The sequence below is a fragment of the Tauraco erythrolophus genome, chromosome Z, assembly GCF_009769465.1.
Source record: "Tauraco erythrolophus isolate bTauEry1 chromosome Z, bTauEry1.pri, whole genome shotgun sequence".
NCBI lineage: Eukaryota > Metazoa > Chordata > Aves > Musophagiformes > Musophagidae > Tauraco > Tauraco erythrolophus.
The window spans coordinates 27,372,012-27,384,272 of NC_141496.1; the positions used below are offsets into that span (position 1 = coordinate 27,372,012).

A 12,261-nucleotide genomic window follows, 5' to 3' on the forward strand; every position below is an offset into this window, starting at 1 on the left:
CGTTTGAGAAAAAAGATATTTTAAAATCTGGAAATATTAATTGAGTACCTGATATTGCATAGTTTTTTCATATCATATAAAAATATTATTGTATCTTGGTATTCATTGCAACTTTTAAAATATCGTCTTTTGTAACTGGTCATAATATACAGGACAGGGACGTTCGTAAGGAATAATGTACTTACTGGAGAACTAAAAGAGCAGAATTGATTTTTAATTCTGATTCCAATCTAGTCCCCCTTGCTACTAAGTCACAGGAGTGCTGCAGTATCTTCTCTGGCACCCACTGGTATATGTATGCAGCTTTGACATTGAGAAAAGGGGGATGTGTTTTTTAATCAGTCCTGGCATTTGGAACACGATTTATTCTGTAGAATACTAAGATTAACACAAGAGATATTTGGGTCACAGATGGGTTTCTTAAAATGGTTGGGGTTTTTTTTGGCAAATCATCGCACAGAATGCTGAGGATCACAAAAACCCAATTCTTCTTAAAATATACAGTATTGCTGTGGGTTTGCGTCTTTTATTACTCAGCTCCTAGATGAGGAAGCAGCAACATTCTTCTAAGATCATTACAGGAAGGGAAAAAAAAGAAGTTTTACATGTTTTATTATTTGTAATCACTTGAAGATAATGGAAGAGGTAAAATCAAACTTCAGAAAAATTTTCTCACTTTCTTCACAGGGGCAGGAAATGAGGATGATGTTATGTTTTGCTTAAAATATATTAGTGCAAAAGTAACATACTTTTTTGAAACAGTACATCTTTCTTGTTGAATTATATTGTTTTCAGTAAAATATCTTGATTCCTCTAATGTCTTTTTAAAGACTGTTACTGATGGAAAACTCTATTTTGTAACTTTTCTTTTTTTTTTTTTTTTTTTTTTCTCATTCATGTATGATGTGTAATTTCAAGGAATATATAGTCAGGTTTTCAATGAGTTGTAATCAACTTTTTTTTTGCCCCCTTTCATCTGCAGCACTGCCTCCTAAGCCACCCAAACCTAATACTGTAACTAACAACGGCATGAATAACAACATGTCATTACAAGATGCTGAGTGGTACTGGGGAGATATCTCAAGGTAAAACAGTTCAAGACATTTATTTCTTATGTTTGCCTTTATGTTCTTACTATGCTATTCTGTGTGTATGTATTATGCTTAAATATAGGAAAATTACAGTTCTAAGAGCCATTTTTAGGATATTTTTCAACACAAATGTATTACAGTTGTTTTTTTTCCAAACATGACTAAAAAGTTACTGGCAGTCACATAGAATGTTGTATGTGAAATGATTGTTCTGTTACTTTAAGACAGCTGTATGAAATGCTAGCATGAAAAGACAACACCAAGAAATAGGTATTTTCTTCTTGTCTTTCATCCAGAACCTCAACTGTAGGCACAACCAGACTAACAAGTGCAATATATTAGCACCATTTTTAACTGTACTATATATAGGTACATTAGACTAGCACTAGCTGCTCCAATCGTGCAGGCTTGTAGGAACAAGCAGAAAGACCTTTGCATTAATATAATTTTGTCCAGCAGTGAGAGGCCATAGGATATACCATTTTTATATCCCAGTTGTTCTCCAGCAATGTTAAATAAGCTATTAAATAACTGTATTTATTAACATGGAGATCAAGAAGGCTTATAAAACCTCGTTATTTTAAAACAGAAGAATATAGAGCGCAGAGAGAGAATAAATGAGTGATAAGAAGCTGAAATGGTTACTTTTGCTTTCATTTTAGAGAAGAAGTAAATGAGAAGCTTCGAGACACCGCTGATGGTACCTTTTTGGTACGAGATGCTTCAACCAAAATGCATGGGGATTACACACTTACACTAAGGTAAGATTAGTTACACTAGTTGTGTAATATTTGACAGTAAAATGCAATACTGCATTTAAAATACAGTGCTATTTAGGAAAAAGTACTTGAAGTATGCCTAACGTTTCCACAAACTTTATTTGCAGGAAAGGAGGAAATAACAAATTAATCAAAATATTTCATCGAGATGGAAAATATGGCTTTTCTGACCCATTGACTTTCAACTCTGTGGTCGAGCTAATAAACCACTACCGGAATGAATCTCTAGCCCAGTATAATCCTAAACTGGATGTAAAACTACTGTATCCAGTGTCTAAGTACCAGCAGGTAATTTGGTCTATTTGCTTTGTGTTTCACTTAAATACAGAGAAATTACTGCAGACTGGAAAGTCATTTAGCATGAAGAACTTCAGCTCTGTTAATATTTGAAAAAATAAAGTGAGTATAAAACTGGGTATTTTTGTTTTAAAACCAACTCCACAGTTTTCATATAAATAACTAAAACTTTAACTAGTGCAGACACATTATTAAGAAATAAACTTATTTTAATAAATATTATACTCATTAATGATGAAATATATAATATTCAGTATAAAGCTGAACAGTTGCAATACAAAATGGCTTTTTAATTAATGTCATTAATGTCTCATTTGCATATTATGCATATACTATATTATATCTCCATATTGATGGAAGAGTAGTCACATCTACCATGTAACTATCTAGGCATTTTTAAGCAGTTTTATGCTGAAAATGTGTGCAATATAATTGTTTCTTTATGGAGTATCTTTTCTTCTGCTCATCGTTCCAGGATCAAGTTGTAAAAGAGGACAGCATTGAAGCAGTGGGAAAGAAATTACATGAATATAATACCCAGTTCCAAGAAAAAAGCCGAGAATATGACAGGCTCTATGAAGACTACACAAGAACATCTCAGGTGAGCTGGATTTGAAATCAAATGGAGAGTGGAAGACTTCTGTAGATTCAGGGGAATATTACTGTAAATTCATAACTGTCATCTTTCTTCATCCTCCTTCCCCTCCCTTCCACCACCACTACCATTGCCCAAAAGAGGGAACATATCTGATGTGCTTGCTCAGGATAGTAGAATCACTTACCCATGTTTGAACAGTCACCACCTGTAACCTAAGCCATGCTGTGCCCAAGTCTGACACCTGCTTCCAAAGCAAGCACAAGCTATCCTGATTTACCAACATTTCTGCACACTGCTCTCATCAAGCTGAGTTACAGTTTTCAGTTTGCAGGGAGGCGTTGTATTTTATTACTAGCTTTTGAAAGGTCTTGGTTTCATCTATGTGGGGTAGAGAGGTGTAGACACAATGCAGCAATGAAGAGCTGCTTCTCTCCTTCTTTCAACTTAATTAGCCAAGCTTTCAAATTAGCTTTCAAATTATTAGCCAAGTCTTGAAGTGCCAGTGAATTAGTGCTGTGTTACAGACCCAGAATCAAGACTGCTTCTTAAAATGTGTAGGAAATACGCCTAAAAGTAATTGAAGACAGGCAGAGAAGTGCAGGCAACTTAAACTAATGACTTAAAATACTTAGCTATTGACTAGCAGGAGGGTGGACTAGATGGCCTCTTGAGACATGTCCAGGCCCATATCTTGTGCTTTTATTTCAGAAGCCAGATGTGCATCTAAGGATATTATTTGGTACAAAGGGCAAAGTGCATCACCATAAGGCTCTAATAATCACAAATAAAATTTATTTCTACAAAACAAAGGTTATAGATAGCTCTTTGTCTAGCAGTTTTTCTTTCTGGAAAATCTCGTCATGGAAAGCCTAGTCACGATGACCTTTTGCACAGGCCTGTTCTCTCTGTGTTATAAGGCTCTGCAGACAGAATGCATTCTGGCAAAGGGCTATTGGAGTCTTCTGTTACAATATACTAAAGGGTTTCTGTGATACAAGCCAGTAAATCATCCCCTCTGTCTGATAACAACTATAATAACAATTATTTTGTTTTCAGGAAATTCAAATGAAAAGAACAGCTATTGAAGCATTTAATGAAACAATAAAAATATTTGAAGAGCAGTGCCAGACGCAAGAAAGATACAGTAAGGAATACATTGAAAAATTTAAACGAGAAGGAAATGAAAAAGAAATACAAAGGTTAGTATTTGTATTTGTATTTCAAATTGTATAATTTTGAAGAAAGAAACAATATAGACCTGCCTAAAACTAAAGCAGGATGGCAAGTTTAAAGTTGCTCAATTATAAGCAAAGCAAGCCTCAAATGGGGTAGACGAGATACTTGCCAAATGTATAGCTACATCTAGAGAAATAATCTGTTCTCTTAAGTGTCTACACTGCTAAATCAATGATTATAAAGTTATGAATAAGACATCATCAGAGTGTAACCTACCACATTATTCCATTCTAGAATTATGCACAACTATGAAAAACTGAAGTCTCGAATAAGTGAAATTGTGGACAGCAGGCGTAGATTAGAAGAGGATTTAAAGAAGCAAGCAGCTGAATATAGAGAGATAGACAAGCGAATGAACAGCATTAAGCCAGACCTCATACAGCTGAGGAAGACGAGAGATCAGTACTTGATGTGAGTATCGTTATGAAATAACAAATTTTTTTTTTTTCCGATTTTTTTTTTCAATTGATATCCAACTTCTGTGACTAACAATAAATTTTATTTGCAACTATTGTCCAGGTGGCTGACTCAAAAAGGTGTTCGGCAAAAGAAGCTAAATGAATGGCTTGGAAATGAAAATACAGAAGAGTGAGTATTAAAAGATTTAAATATTTCTGGTATTTCAAATCATCTTACACAAAAGTGAGATAAAGCTCATGTAATTCCTGGACCACACAGAGGAAATCTCAAGCGTAGGACCCCAGTGACTGTGCACACTGCTAACATGTGGCAGCCTAAATCATGCAAGTATTAGAAAGGACTCTGTCTCACCCCCTACTCTCCATTATTCAGAGAAGTATGTAATCAAGTTGCTGTAGCAAAGCACAGGAGTTTAACACGTGTCTGTATTCTTACCAGCAAAATGTAATGGATAAATTGTTCAGAAGGTCCCTTAGACATGAGCAGGATTTTTGCAAATTTCAGGTGTTGATACTATGATACTATCTAGTATAGTGGTGTAGCCACATCAGTGTATCACATTGCTGTTGGACATGATAAAATTGTGTATGCTGAAGAGCAGTCCTTCTTTGGTTTTGTGGTCTGGTTAAATTTCTAGGAAGTGGCAAGATAGTATTCTGTCATTTCAGCAATTCAGTTTACTATAGGTTCTGACAGAGGCTTGGCTAATGGATACATTTCACTTAATCCCTGGGAAAAAAGCAAAAAGCACCTGGGTGATGTGAATGTAGACCAAGCTTAAACAAAAGCAAGCCACAAAATAATATCTAAAATGTAGTAACAGTGAAAAATGAACAAACAGAAAAAGAAAGTTACCTGAATAATATTCATATCAATGTTTTCTGTCTGTGTAATTTCCTGTGCATGCCTTTTACACTACCTGGCTGAATATACAGCAAAGCAGCAGACTGACAATGACTGTTTTGTGGATTTCCATTCTACCCTTGTCCACATTTGTTTTAATTTGGCTGGGTTCATTGAGTCTTCTACTGTTATCCTGGAAAGTGTGCATCTCTGCTGTGGCTGCAGTGGTAGAAGCAGGGGATAAAAATGGCATACCCGTTTTAAAGCCATGTCATTCACTCAGTCTTAGCACAGCTCAGAGAAGATACGATGGAGAATATGCAGGCACCTGTTTCCAGTAGTACTCCCATCACTTCAACAGTAGACAAAGAACAATGCCGGGCCATAGTTTTAATGTAGCATCAAAATAGTAAAGAAGATTGTTGTTTTCTCTCACTCTCTGACTCTCCTTGCCAATGAGTCTGGTAAGTGTTCAGGTTTCTGCTGAAAAATTAAACTTTCAGAATATGACTTTAGAAAAAAAGTTGTAATACAGAAAAAAATCAATATAAGGAACAGCAGGAAAAACAGGAATCACCTTCTCTAGGTCCTGGTTGAAAATAAGAGCTACTGCTGAATCCATTTGAATACCATGCAGGACAAAGGAGTACAATAAGATAAGGGACCTAGAGAGCGTGTCATCTGAAACAAAAGAACCCTTCTTCTTTCTGAAAAATTGAACTCTGTGTGAGATTTCTGATTTCTGTAGACTACTTTGAGAATCTTCAGAAAGACAGAACTGTGGATGAGTGAGAAGTCATGTTTTCTTAGACCAAGGACATCTGATTAAAAACCTATTACAGAGGGAATAAGTACATTAACCAAACACAGACTGATTGCAAGCCGAGCAGGAGAGGCAGGGTCCAGCTGTGCAGGCTGCTGGGGGAGTGGGGAGCTCTGGAGCTGCGGAATATCAAAATGGCATCCACAAAGCTGAACCAGAGACATCTTTCATGGTGGGCTTTAGCTCAGAGGGTTCTCCGTAACTCTGAATCAGCTTTGTAGTTGGTGGCCGTTTTGGTAGAGAAGGCCCTATATTATATGCTCTTCTCATAATCTGGTTGTAAGGAGAGAGAGAGCACTCTTCTTATTCCACACTTTCCACAAAGCCATATCCCCTATAAATAATTAATCTGTCTACCTGTACAGCTGTTCATAGCTTTCCCAGGCAGCAGCTGTAGGTGATACATTGCATGATTTTTCCACTGGTGACCAAGTGTTCTCACCTTTGGAAATGAAGCTGACTCAGAGGCTTTAGATTTAGTTGGGTTTGCTGTGTACCAAAATGGTGAGCAACAGTAGAAGTACTGAAGTGACTCGCAGCAGGTTCTGAAAGATAACACCGCATCCTTCTTTATCCTTCTTCAGATTTACTTGAATGTTTTTAAAATAAGTAAGAACCAGAGCTTTTATTTTTGTTCAGTGGTTTAAACGGTACAGTATTACATGGTTTACATCCCTAGTTTTACCAGGAAGGCATTCTACTAACCACTGACTGACTTTTTTTCAAGTAATATGGAATGGGGACTACTTAATTCATGGATTTTGCTGTGCTGTGTGTTTCATTGACATGTTTTGTCTTATTTCAACAGCCAATACTCTATGGTAGAAGATGATGAGGACTTGCCCCATCATGATGAGAGAACGTGGAATGTGGGAAATATCAATAGAAGTCAAGCCGAAAATCTGCTGCGGGGAAAGCGAGATGGAACATTCCTTGTCCGAGAGAGCAGCAAACAAGGCTGCTACGCCTGCTCTGTTGTGTACGTACCCTAATTTGTGAATACATAACCAATATTTGAGGCACCTATCTTGAGCCAGGGCCAGATACACACTTGCATATGTGTGGATCCCATTGGACCTTCGGGCTTAGAAGTGGAGCAACAAGTCCTGAGATCATCCTTAATGCCACTCTGTTTCCTAAACAGCTCAGACCTGTGCCATTCCCACAGATGAGCCTCACACAGAAGGGAAACCAAAGCATGGGTGCACTCCTTTATGTGCAGCTGCTAAGTCCTGCCTGTCTCCTGCCTCCCTAAGCTAACACAACATATGGGAGTTTGGGTTAAACCAAGGCTTTTACTATTATCCCCCAACAGAAAGCAGGAGTTCTATGGGGTGACCAGAATCTTAAAATTTATTGCCAATACCTTATTTTCTAGCTTAACTTTACTGTACTGTCAGACTAAAAACTGTTTGTTTTTTTCCCTCTTCAGGGTGGATGGAGAAGTAAAGCACTGTGTGATAAACAAAACACCTACTGGGTATGGATTTGCAGAGCCATATAACTTGTACAACTCGCTCAAAGAACTGGTGCTACATTATCAACACACATCACTCGTGCAGCACAATGACTCTCTCAATGTCACACTAGCCTACCCAGTATATGCACAGCAGAGGCGATGAAGATCTTTCTACTCTGGGTTGTTTGGTTTTTTCCTAAAGAAAAGATTTGACAACATTGAGGCCTCTGGAGAGAGAAGGCTCCTTTCAGCCTTACTCAAGAATTTGAGCTGCAGTATCAAAGCTGTCTGTCTTCAGATGGGACTAGAGCTTTCCTTCACAACTGCAGTGGGAGACATCACAGTATGAAGCTGTGAACGTATGTTTCTAATCTGAAGTGCTTTTTTTTTAATTAAGAAAAGACAAACACAAGAGAGAGAAATCCTAACCTGATCTCCCTGCAGGGACATAGAGGCCTTTAACCATGGTGCTTGTTTACGACCACTTCTGAAGCTTTACCAGCTAGAACATTGGATTCGCCAAACACAAGGTGTAAGAGGTCTTTGTCATTCAGTTTTTGGAATTTCGTGGTCACGACCTGGCTTGAATTTGGTGTTGCTGCACTCTGTGGATCCAGACACACAGCATTGTGGATTTTTTGGTTTCTGGTGAATGATATGTAGCAGAATGGCACTTTCGTTTCTAAGGGACACTTTAAAAGGACTTCAGTTACAGTATGTTGTTCAGAGTAATTGTAATAGCAAAGTGCCAGGAAGTGTTTTGTTTAGATGTTTAAAAATCCTGTTTTAAGAATATATTTAAGACTGAAGAAAACAGGACTTTCAATGGCATACAGTATATAATAATGTACATAGTATTGGATGACTAACTATCATTGATGGAAACTATCAATACCAAACTGCTTCTCTTTTCCCTTTTGTGTTTGCTGAAAGCTGAATTCTTAGACCGTGCTATGCAATACTGAATTTTCTTTAGGCTGTAGTCTTCTCTTAAGCATATCTACAGGTTAAATTTGTTTTTCTTTCGTGTTTCCTTGTCTTCTTTTTTCTTTCTTTCTTTTGCCTGAGAATATTTTTCCTGATTATTATTTTTTGTTATTCTTTTTGTTGTTTGTTTGGTTTTTTTTTTAAAATGTACAGGAAGCCAGCAAGAGTTGACTTCAGAATTAAAACTATGAAATATTTTACAATTTTCTTTGTATAGAATATTGAGCTACTAGCTCAAAGTTTAAAACATTCGTAATTTTTCTTTTTGACTAAATATTTTGTTGGGCAGTGCCTGATAAGCTTCAAAGCTGCTTTATTCAATAAAAAATATATGAACATTACAAAATATCACTGAGTCCAACAATATTGTTTTAGAGATATCTTTAGAATATGGTACCACGCTATGTTTGCTTCTCGAAGCATTTTGAACTTCTATCATGATTGTCTTTGTATTATAAGACAAAAATTTCTGCATCCTTCTCTGATAGTGATTGCAGAAAAAAATGGGGATAGATAGTTTGGATTTCAGAATGAATCCATTCTTCATAGTGTATAAATGACTTCTTGACCTACTGTGGCAGAATTTTTGTCAGCATGTAAAGATATTTTCATTTGATATGAAGGAGGTTTCTCTAATCTGTTGCCTAGGTTTGTTTTTTGTATTAGTATTGTGAAAAACAGCTCCCACCTTTACTGAGAATGTTTGGATATAACGTAGAGATAATTAAGACTGGAAAATGTCTGTCTTGAAAATTATTAGCCTATCATGTTTAACATTTGGGATTTATTTTTGCAAGTTTGTAGGCTGAGGCAGCATCAAAGTGAACACTTCAATAATTTCAGGCACCAGAGACTTACAAAATTATGATTTAGTTAAAGGAAACAAATACATGGATCCCACTAGAGCAAACTTATTAGGAATTCTGGGACAACTCACTGTGAGTGGTTTGCAATGGTTATTTATTGTCCTAACACTGAGGAAATTCGCACATTGCAAACTGATAAAGTAATGGAATTTGGAGAAATCTTGAAAAAGTTTTGACTAAGTGAACATAAGAATTTTTCTTCCCCAAGTTGCAAAGGCAAGACCCATTACTATTAAAGGGAGTTGTACACACAATCAAAAGAGTAAAACCCATGGAGTTCTCTCACAATAGCTCTGTTTTAGAGCTACATGTGTTTTGATTCGAAGTACACAGTGCCTATTAAGCTATTGGAAATTGTAAGAAGAAATTTGCCAGTCTCCAGTAGTTTTTATATTATCTTTTAATTTTCACATTATTCCTTCATTTCCGAGGATGTAAGGCTTTTGATTTTATTTTGATTTTGTACTCTTTTTTTTTTTTTTTTTTTGGTGCATTATCTTTGCTTTCCTATGGATGTATTTTCTTACTAGAATTTATATCAGGAAACAAGATGCAATGGACATTAATGTTTCAGGATAGTAACCACTTACAAAATTGTTCTGAATATTTTTTTCTGAATAGAAATTTAGTCTTCATCCGTTCCCATCCTCGTTCCGTGCTCTTTTCAGGCCTGCAGGACCATGTAAATTTGGTTTACTAATAACTGGCTTTTACTATGAAAAGCACCAACAATTACTCCAGCATGCCAGTTATATTATACTACTGGGCTTGAAGTGAGAAATTAGTTCAATATACAACATTTTAACACTTGTAGCAATTCAAGATATTCTTTGGACATATGTTAATTTTTGAATGTTAAATATTTTAAGAGTAAAATTGTAATTTTTCTCTATAAACAAGATACATATAATCTGAATTGATGTTTCACATAGCATTTGTCAAGAAATTTTATCATAGTTAAGGCATTTGGATCTAATTTTCCTCATATTAAGAAAACCTCTGCTATGTCAGTGGGCCATATCCTTAGCATGCCCAGCCCAGTATGGGGTATAATTTGTTCCTGTTGTGCTGTACAACTTCTCTTCATCTGTGGTTGTAGGAGAGAAAAAAAGTAGTATATGCGCAAATTTGGCACTTGCTTTTCTTGCACAAGCAACAATGAGAAATAAGCACTATGTTGTGAGGACGAGTGCTTAGGGCTTCCTAAGGGGAAGTTCTGCCTACACAGGGTCTGTGCAGTTTGCAAGGATCACTTACACCCCCAAATTGGCACGAGTGGGTTTTTTTGGTACTTACGTATTGTGTGGCCTCTGCATTTCCCTCCCTCCTTAATGCATAGAGCTACGTCCTGCCAAAGGCCCTATTCACTGCAGAGTTGTTTGTCCTTAATATACCATAATGTTCACTCCAGTTTTGATTTGATCTCGAACAGACTAGTATATACAGGAAAAAAGCACGTGGATATGACTGAAGAAACACGGTGCTTTTCTGTATTTCTATTAACATGTAGTTTTTCCATCTAGTGATTCAAGGGTGGGATTTGCTTTGTTGTGTTTTGTCAGTATGGGGAGTTTTTTGTTTTACCTTAAATCCCTGATTTACGCTGCACAGCAGCAGCACTTTCACAAGGCCTTTGAAAGGTATGAGACATAACACAGAGAACCAAAACCCACAAGCAGAATCAGGAGTTTCTGGTTTCCATAAGTTGAAATATGAATTTGCAGGTTTGGGGATATTTGTCTGTGCATATGCGTGCACACTTGCTGTGTTTATATATGAGTAGATCCCAGTATAGGTGCATTTTCACCAAACATGATCATTTTGCTGAATTCAGTAAGTGATATCATTAACTTTGTTTAAAGACACACACACATGCACACTAGACCTTTGTGGGTGCAGCATGTTTCCAAATACAGTTAGAAACTGAGTTTCTGTGTTGTTGGATATTTTCTTTTTTTTTTTAAAAAAAAAAAAAAAGCTTGTCTGTATGGTTCAGTTATCTAAGAAATCTTGTCAAGCAATCTGTAAAACCAAATCTTCAAATTTTCTGTTTGGTGTCAACTGTTCTGTGGTGAAGAAATGGCTTTGTCTTGTAATTGGCAATGAAATTATAATGCTTGGGAAAACATTCAGATGCTTCTAATGGGGAAAACTCTGCCGATTTTCACACAGTGCTTTTGCTATGCATGGTATTAAGTTGGGAAAGTGAATCCTGATACTATTTTTTTTCAGGGTCACTTTAGAAACGGGCAGCTCAAAGCACAATGCCTCCCATGGGACAAGGTTCCAAAATGCAACATTTTATGTAGAATCATGTTGTATTTACTGCAGTTGAAGAGTAAACTGGACTGTGGGAGTCGGTAACGTTACATTGCACTTGTCCTAATGAGACTGCATTAGCTGCCCAAGATGCTGCTATTTTTTTTTTATTCTTGTTTTTAAAGATAAAGCTCTGTTCTGTTAAATGTCTTTAAAACATTAAGATTACTTTGTTTTAAAATGGTCTTTGAGGAGGTGGAGGGTAAAGTGGGTTGTAGATTGCCTTTACAAGGCAACAATGAAAACATGCCTCCTTTAAATTTTGTTCAAGCTATAGAGTTGATGGAGCTGTGTCTTGTTTTTAAGTTGCTTTAAAAATTGTAATAAGTCTTCAAGCAGAATAAAGGTTGTTTTGAAACTGCATTTCAATTGCTGAGGCTTCCTTAAGGACTGAGATGTCTATCTACCAGCATCCTTGGCTGGCTCTTCCTGTCTATGTGTGGCCTACTTTGAAAATGAGACCCAAATGCTTGTATCATTAGAGGGGACTAGGGAGCAAATAATTTCCGCTGACTCACAGCCGTCCTATGTATTGAACCGAAT

At 36.5% G+C, this 12,261-nt stretch overlaps 1 protein-coding gene across 3 annotated transcripts in view; it reads left to right on the plus strand.

Moving 5' to 3' along the window:
- The window catches only part of PIK3R1 (phosphoinositide-3-kinase regulatory subunit 1), a 55,247-nt gene extending 43,195 nt beyond the window's left edge, over nt 1-12,052 (plus strand). For all 3 annotated transcript variants that reach the window (XM_086628750.1, XM_009980678.2, XM_009980671.2), the window contains 9 exons: nt 983-1,085; nt 1,754-1,852; nt 1,978-2,158; nt 2,643-2,768; nt 3,822-3,964; nt 4,236-4,412; nt 4,521-4,589; nt 6,896-7,066; nt 7,520-12,052. In XM_086628750.1, coding sequence (XP_086484876.1) covers nt 983-1,085; nt 1,754-1,852; nt 1,978-2,158; nt 2,643-2,768; nt 3,822-3,964; nt 4,236-4,412; nt 4,521-4,589; nt 6,896-7,066; nt 7,520-7,709 — 1,259 coding nt within the window. In that variant the 3' untranslated portion in view covers nt 7,710-12,052. The remainder of the gene's footprint in view (nt 1-982; nt 1,086-1,753; nt 1,853-1,977; nt 2,159-2,642; nt 2,769-3,821; nt 3,965-4,235; nt 4,413-4,520; nt 4,590-6,895; nt 7,067-7,519) is intronic.
- Nucleotides 12,053-12,261: the final 209 nt, after the last annotated feature.